The sequence below is a fragment of the Anarrhichthys ocellatus genome, unplaced genomic scaffold (assembly GCF_004355925.1).
Source record: "Anarrhichthys ocellatus isolate YVR2014 unplaced genomic scaffold, GSC_Weel_1.0 scaffold16, whole genome shotgun sequence".
Lineage (NCBI taxonomy): Eukaryota > Metazoa > Chordata > Actinopteri > Perciformes > Anarhichadidae > Anarrhichthys > Anarrhichthys ocellatus.
The window spans coordinates 8,664,487-8,672,536 of NW_022280046.1; the positions used below are offsets into that span (position 1 = coordinate 8,664,487).

At 42.6% G+C, this 8,050-nt stretch overlaps 2 protein-coding genes across 2 annotated transcripts in view; both read left to right on the forward strand.

Annotated features, from left to right (window-relative positions):
- Positions 1 to 929: 929 nt before the first annotated feature.
- On the forward strand, positions 930 to 3,274 carry LOC116388016 (tripartite motif-containing protein 16-like). Its single transcript, XM_031855566.1, has one exon. It carries the CDS (start codon positions 989 to 991, stop codon positions 2,609 to 2,611), a length of 1,623 nt encoding a protein of 540 aa, XP_031711426.1. The 5' UTR covers positions 930 to 988; the 3' UTR covers positions 2,612 to 3,274.
- Positions 3,275 to 3,542: 268 nt separating this feature from the next.
- Positions 3,543 to 8,050, forward strand: part of nars1 (asparaginyl-tRNA synthetase 1) — a 10,879-nt gene continuing 6,371 nt past the window's right edge. The window contains exons 1-7 of the mRNA XM_031855565.1: positions 3,543 to 3,763; positions 5,427 to 5,509; positions 5,703 to 5,768; positions 6,050 to 6,142; positions 6,304 to 6,393; positions 7,498 to 7,576; positions 7,844 to 7,914. Coding sequence (XP_031711425.1) covers positions 3,721 to 3,763; positions 5,427 to 5,509; positions 5,703 to 5,768; positions 6,050 to 6,142; positions 6,304 to 6,393; positions 7,498 to 7,576; positions 7,844 to 7,914 — 525 coding nt within the window. The 5' untranslated portion in view covers positions 3,543 to 3,720. The remainder of the gene's footprint in view (positions 3,764 to 5,426; positions 5,510 to 5,702; positions 5,769 to 6,049; positions 6,143 to 6,303; positions 6,394 to 7,497; positions 7,577 to 7,843; positions 7,915 to 8,050) is intronic.

The window sequence follows — 8,050 nt, forward strand, 5'->3', positions numbered from 1 at the left end:
GGGGGGGGGGGTAGCAGTGAATGTGGCACTGGTAACAGGTCTAGTATTGCAATAAAGACAGAAGCAGCATGGACATCGTTATGTATGTATGTACTGTATATATCTATATATATATATATATATATATATACAATACGTATGTATAATAAATATATATATGTATGTATATACCGTGTATATATACACAATATATATGTCTATATGTATATGAGGCAAGTGAGAAAAAATAATTTCTGAGTGATCACAATAGTTTTCTCTCCTGTGTTTATGATTTGAGAACAGTTTTTCTAAATATGGTTTTGCCAGGGTAATCTCTCTAAACTACTTAATCTGTATTCTGTGAAACAGTAGAAAATAACAATTTTTACAAATTACTTTCGTTCAGATAAAAACAGGTGAAACAAATTGTTTTTTCTGTCGGGATCATTTTTTAACTGTTAGTTGTGTAATAGTCCTTTCGGTTACAAGAGGCTGAGTGCACCACCTCCACCTCCTCGTGTTCTAAGTAGGACTCAGCATTCGTGTTTACTTCCAGGTGAGTTTTAATTTCTCCATGCACTCTAAATATAAGCTACATCTTGTGTTATCAAGTTCTGTAAAGTAAACTAAATACAGATGGAAGGCACAAAACCTTTTTCTCCTGTTCGGTATATTAGTTTTTTCACTTCTCTCTGAGCTTCCGAAGGTTCATGATTTGTGAAATAACTATTTCAAAAGCTGTCGACTAACAGCACAAACATTTTATTTTCTGCACTCTTCACAATTGATAAAACATTAGTGAGTGAACCAGCTTTGTTTGACGATCACGAAGCCCACTGATCCTGTCCAGGTCAGTGTCGTACTCCTCACTGCATGTTTCACTGCAACGGGTGCTGTAAACACACGCAGCCTCGTTGAAATCACTCCTCTTCCTGGAATGAATCTAACCTCATAGCTCCTCCTCCTCCTCCTCCTTCCTGCTCTCGAACGAAAGTCTCTGAGAGGTAAAATGGCGCAGCGAGGAGTTCAGCTGGACCAGGACAAGCTCTGCTGTTCGATCTGTCTGGACCTCCTGAAGGATCCAGTGACTATTCCCTGTGGACACAGCTACTGTAGGAGCTGTGTTGAAAACTACTGGGATGAAACTGATCAGAAGAAGCTCCACAGCTGTCCTCAGTGCAGACAGACATTTGGACCGAGGCCTGTCCTGGTGAAAAACACCATGCTGGCAGATTTAGTGGAGGAACTGATGAAGACGGGACTCCAAGCTGATCACTGCTATGCTGGACCTGAAGATGTGGCTTGTGATGTCTGCACTGGGAGAAAACTGAAAGCTCTCAAGTCCTGTCTGCAGTGTGTGGTCTCTTACTGTGAGCAGCACCTCCAGCCTCACTATGAAGTTACTCAATTAAAGAAACACAAGCTGATCGACCCCTCTAAGGAGCTTCAGGAGAACATCTGTACTCGTCACAATGAGGTGATAAAGATTTTCTGCCGCACTGATCAACAGTGTATTTGTATTCTCTGCTCCATGGACGAACATAAAGGCCACGACACAGTCTCAGCTGCAGCAGAAATGGCCAAGAGGCAGAAAGAGCTCGGGGCGAGTCGACAGAAGATCCAGCAGAGAATCCAGAACAGAGAGAAAGATGAGAAGGCGCTTCAGCTGGAGGTGGAGGCTATCAATCGCTACGCTGATGAAGCTGTGAGGGACAGCGAGAAGATCTTCATGGACGCGAAGAGACAGATCAGATCTCGTCAGAAATCGGAAGTGAGTCACGTGAACGGGCTTCAGGAGAAGCTGCAGCAGGAGATCGCCGAGCTGAGCGGGAAAGACGCCGAGCTGGAGAGCCTCTCGCGCGCGGCGGATCACACCCGGTTTCTGCACAGCTACGCCTCGCTGTCGCGTCTCGCCGAGGCTACAGAGTCGCCCAGCGTCACGATCCGTTCCCAGAGGTACGCAGAGGATGTGACCGCGGCTGTGTCGGAGGCCAGAGAGAAACTACAGGACAATCTGAGCGAGGAATGGAGCAGGATCGCACTGGCAGGGATGGAAGATGTTTTACCGCCACAGACCAGAACAGATTTCCTCAAATACTCGTGTGAAATCACACTGGATTACACCACAGCACATAAACATTCAACCGTTAGAGATAGCCTACAGGTAGAATGCAATTATAATGCATTTTTATATGGTGGTCACCCAGACAGCTTCACTGACTGGCGTCAGCATTTGTGTAGACAAATGCTGACTGGACGTTGTTACTGGGAGGTGAAGTGGAATGGGCAAGGCGTTGTTGTAGCAGTCGCATACAAGAGCATGAGCAGGGCAGGAAGAGAGAGTGCATTTGGAAACAACGACAAGTCGTGGGCACTAAAATGTTTCCACGACGGTTATGAATTCAGACATAACAACATGATAACCTCCCTCTCAGGCCCTCAGTCCTCCACAGTAGGAGTGTACCTGGACCACAGGGCAGGGATTCTGTGTTTCTACAGCGTCTCTGAGACCATGACCCTCCTCCACAGAGTCCAGACCACATTCACTCAGCCTCTCTGTCCTGGATTTGGTACTCACTTTAGTGGAGCCTCTGTTAAAATCTGTGGAGCCTCAAACACACAACTAATGTAGAGTTTCTGTATGTAGCGTTCTTTCGCTTCTCAGCCATGGTGGTTATCACTGCTCATGACGACCAGCGAGTTTTCATCTTTTAAAAAACGTTTTTGTTATTCGTCTTTCAAGTAAACAATTACAAAATAAATACAAAAATTGTAGTAATTAAATACAGATACACAGAAAATTGTGTGAGGGATGGTGATGCAATAAATAGAATATTATTTTGGGACATTTCTTGTTTTAAATGTGTCGGGAAATAATAAGTAACTTATGTTTTTATTTTCTGTAAATTAGTTAAGGATTGTGGGAGACCTCTACATTTTAAGGAGAGGCCAGCATTGTGGGATTTAAAAATCATATTTTTGCCAATAAATAACTGAACAGAATAATTTATATTGCCATATAGACTTCTCTGAACAAACATTGACCTGTTGTGATGATTGAGCCCCTCACCTGTTATTTGGTCTGTATAGTTTGATGTTTGTTTGTATTGTTGCTGTAATCTTTTCAGTTCTCTGTTCAGCTGCATGAGCCTTGAAGCACTTCTCCTTATCACTGCAATTTAATAAATCAAACATATTAAAACCCCTTCTGAGTCAATCAATGTTTTAATAATTGACATCAACACTTCCCCAAATACCTTAAAAATGAACTGAGCCAAAAAAGCGATTTTATATTATTTCATTTTTACTCGGCATCAGTTTAGTAGCGTTGTATTTTTGTACAGTATTGCGTCGTACATTTTATTTATTTATTTTAGCAAAAACTGATTTGTCTCAAGTGCTGATTGACGCTTTTAGATTAGTTTTGATCTAATTGGCCAACCAGATAACTGACAAGGAAGACAGCCAATCGGATTCGCTGTTAAGGAAGTGACGTACCCAACGCGCGCCAATCAGCGCTGGTGAAATGTGCCGAAAGCAATAGGCGAGTCGACTCACCTCTTCCTCCTCCAGTGTCGACAACCAATGACAGCGAGCTGCGGCCGGGCTGATGTAAAGTTGCATTTCCGCAGCTGAATAGACTCCGCCGACACTCGCTTCTGGGGTTTCGTTTCCATTTTTTCCAATACAAAAATATTTAGCTTCCCCTCCTCAGCGGACTGTCTTAGCACCTGCGCAGACATGGCGACAGAGTTAACGAAAGGTGTGGAGCAAGTATCAGTGGGTAAGTTAGAAATAAACAGCTAGCCAGAGCTAGCTCGTTAGCTAGCTCCCAAAGACATGTGTGTCTTGCATATTGCATCATTTGCAGTGATGTTAGCAGTTAGCATGCTAGCTAACGCCGATATCTGAATCTGTAGGTGTCAGGTTCGATATTCGGAGCCGGATTACACAGTCGCATACATTTTGTGTGGATACCGAACGAAGTCGAACATAAAAACTGAGTCAGAGAAAGGGCATTGTGTGCTAACGTTTAGCCATGACAGCTGTCAGTCTGCTGTGCAGCAGCTACGGGGCTCCGACAGCCAGTGAACGTTAACGAGGTGTGATTTTGCGTTATAATTTTACTCTTTTAGTCAAAAGAGAGTGTAAAATAGTCAGCAAGGTTGCTCTCAGTAACACGTGACGTTATTCGTCTTTTTGGATTCAGCTTGTAACGTTTCATTTCCTAGCGTGTCAAGATGGTCTCGATCCACCCACAGATACCTATGGTGTATATATGTGTATATATATATATATGTGTGTGTGTGTGTGTGTGTGTGTGTGTGTGTATATATGTCTATATGCTCTTATTAAATCATTTAATCTGTTCTGATGTCTGTGTATGAAGCCAAAAGTCTAAGTGTGATGAGCTTACGGTTTTTATCATTATTCATCCAGCAGCTTGTGCCATATCGGCCGACATCAGTGTTGGTCCTCACTAAATGCTCTCCTGGGGGCAACATCAGCTTGTAAGCCTCAAACCGTGGAGGCTGTTCAGACGTCCACGTACATTCTGCCATGTAGTGTATGCTTTCTGTTGGTCTTTTGCCTTTTGATTGATGGGTGTGTTTGTTGGCATCTCTTCTGCATAATGTGGACAAGAAATGCTGGTGAGCAGCAAACCTCCCTGCAGACTCTTGTTTCGCCAACAATCAGAGCTTTGAGAACTGAAATATCACAATGTTTTGTGACCATTTACCTCCATTGATATTGTGACGATATCGTATGATTGCTTTTACGAAATATTTGCACGATGAGATTTCTGATAAACAACCATCAGCAATGTGGATGTAATGACTTAAATGGGTAAAGGCACATAATAGAACAGCTAAAACAGTCTGGTAAGTTACGGAAATTACACCACTTTAGTGTATTTTTTATATGCAGGAAATGATCAAACTTATGCCGTATTACGACATCAAAAATCTAAGACGATGTCTAGTCTGATCCAATATTGATATAATACAGTTATAGGATATTGCCCAGCCCTGCCAACAGTACATCCAAGTTGTCTATCTCTGTCCAGCCTAGTAAAGCTGCAGATGACTAAGCTCTTTAGTTTCAATTTGGCTTCAGGAGGCAAAAGTTCAAAACCTGACTCATCCTTAAGCAAGACGGTGGCAGGTTCACTGGAAATAGACTTGTCTGGATGTTGCAGTCTCAGCGAGCATCAGGAGGGTCCGTGTGCAAACACTCCTCTTGACTCGATGCTCAACCGTTCAGAGAGCACACCAACCGGACATCAGCCACGAGCTTCAATGTGTGTGAGAGACGGCCAACTCATGGAATTTATGTTTCAGGAAAATCAAAATAGTCACCAGCTATTCCTCGTAGTAGCTTTAAATCCAAGGTATTTAATAGGACTGGGAGGGAGTGCTACGTCTCACTCTGCCTCTGCTTCACAGGGGAGCTGTATGTGTCGGACAAATGTGGCAGCGACCAGGACGGAGACGGCACGGAGCAGAAACCCTTCAAAACTCCCCTCAAGGTAAACGGTCATGTAGCTTAAAGTACATCCTGTTGTCTGCCTTAACTCTATTCAGGCGTGTGTTGTTTAACATGCTTAATGCTACAGGATGTAGCGTTAGCAGGAGAAATAGTGGGCATATCATCTATTTGCTCCATTGTTTGATTTGCACTGATCTGTCAGCATCTGATTTTGTGTGCAAATCTCCTCACAGGCTCTGATGTTTGCTGGAAAGGAGCCATTCCCGACCATCTACGTAGAATCACAGAAGGAGGGAGAGGTCGGTTTAAAACATGTCTTCAATTTAACACAGGAAACTCTTTACTGTTTTCTACACTGTTTAAACTTGGCAGGTTTTATTCCAACCACAGCTGCAGCATCTGTTGTTTTCACTAATTATTTTAACCGTCTTTCACCCCAAGGTTTCTTTCTCGCTGTTGCAGAGTTTGACTACAGTAAAAACCTGCTGAATTAGAAACTCATAAACTGCACTTTATACGTTGCTTTTATTTATTTTTCTCATCCCGTCATATATGCGGTCCTCTTCTTTGTCTTCCTCAGCGTTGGGCGGTGATCTCTAAGACGCAGATGAAGAACTCAAAGAAAGCCTTTAACCGTGAGCAGACGAAGTGCGATTCCAAAGAGAAGAAGGAGGTGTGTGTGTGTAACATTTACTTCACTTAAAAGCAATTCTGGGCAAATTCAGGGTGTTTCTTCCTCTCTCTGTGCAGTTTTGCATAGTTGAGCTATAATTCATACGTCTATTCGATCAAGAAGCAGGTGTAGTGTCTTTAAATGTTTGCTTTGTGTGGCAGGCAGAGGACACCGAGAGGAGAGAGAAGAACCTAGAAGAAGCCAAGAAGATCAACATTGAGAAGGACCCCAGCCTGCCTGAGCCTGATACGGTCAGCCATATTGTTTCCACTGTTGTATTCATCTAATAATACTTATTGGATGTTGGCTCAAGTAACCGCTGAAACACTTGTATTGTAACCTGCATTCTCAGGGTTAATTACCATGTTTGTCTTTAATCACATAAAGTAGTGGTAACTGGTGAACAAACAGTTACTGAACATAGTTAATAAATGTGTTCATATCAACAAATCACAGCCTGAAGTGAGCTGTTGATTTGATCAAACACTCATCAAGTTCTAGATACATTCACATTTAATTATACATCTTTTTAAATTAATGATATTTGTTCACAGTAAAATAGGCCGTCCTGGGATAGCTGCCTGCACTTACCGAGGCGGCTGCTTTGGAGCGCACACTAGCAGCTAGAACGTTCCTTTTTTTAATAGGAGGCTAGTGTTTTATTGATTTCATCATCCGGCTCTTTTTTTATTTGTATTTTGCCATTTATTGTTCAACTACTGAGAAGACCCAGGTCAGATAGTTTGTTAGTCGTGGTGGTCAGCGTTGTAGAACTTCCTCTTTACGTAGCGCTGCATGTCGTTTAGAAGGTGGATCGTTTTTCTGGAGACGGGCGCTGCTCAAGCAGGACTTATCCTTTTAATGTTTCCCGCTTTAGCAGCTAACTTTGTGTCTGTAACCTGTTCTGTGTCGGCGGAAGTGATCCAGCTGTGACTCAGTCGCAAAGCTACCATGACAACACATACTGTATCTCAGACAAGGAGTGATGCTGAACGTGCAAAGGAATTAGATATGAATTATTTTATGGAGACAGTTCAGACTGCATTTCTTTCCTAAACCAGGATTTAGTCGTCTTGTGCTGCAAGAAGCCACGTAGGTCCTTTTTAAAACAAGGGTGAGCACTGGGCTGGTCTAAGTGTTAAATGTTGTCTAAAGGTACGCAAGCCGTTTTAAAATGAGCAAAATAAAGTTCTTAATCAGGAACTGTGTGAGCAAAGAATATATAGAGGAGATTACAGATCTGACCAGTTATTCAGTACAGCTTTCAGTGCTTCACAGTTGTTGGTACCCAACCCTAAATCCAGCTGTGCCCTATTGTGCTAGTGAGCTAAAGGTGAGCGTGGACTGTTTTGCAGGTTAAAATCCATCATCTGGAGGCCAAGAGAGGGCAGAGAGTCAAAGTGTTCGGATGGGTTCATCGCCTCAGGAGACAGGGTGAGGAAACAAAACATGATATTAATCTGACTGCTGTGTTTGTCTCTGGTCTTCAACACTGAAGGCCTTTACACACTGTTCTTTCTTTGTGCGATTGATTCACACAATATATTTGTATATGCAAAATATCGGCAGGCGAGTATTTCAGGTTTTCACGTAGTTCATTCGTAACGCTGGTGGTGTCGGTGTGTAAAGGCATTAAATTCAGAGTGTCTTCCTATTTTAACCGTATCTCCGTTCACTGTGAACTTTTTCTCTCTCCTACAGGGAAGAACCTGATGTTTATCGTGCTGAGAGACGGAACTGGTTTCCTGCAGTGTGTCCTGTCTGATAAACTGGTACAGCTTTACAACCCATTTTATTTTTTTTATTTTTATGTGTTACATCATTGTGCAATTCAAACTAATACAAGTTGTTCATCTCAAAAGTGTGTGTGTGTGTGTGTGTGTGTGTGTGTGTGTGTGTGTGTGTGTG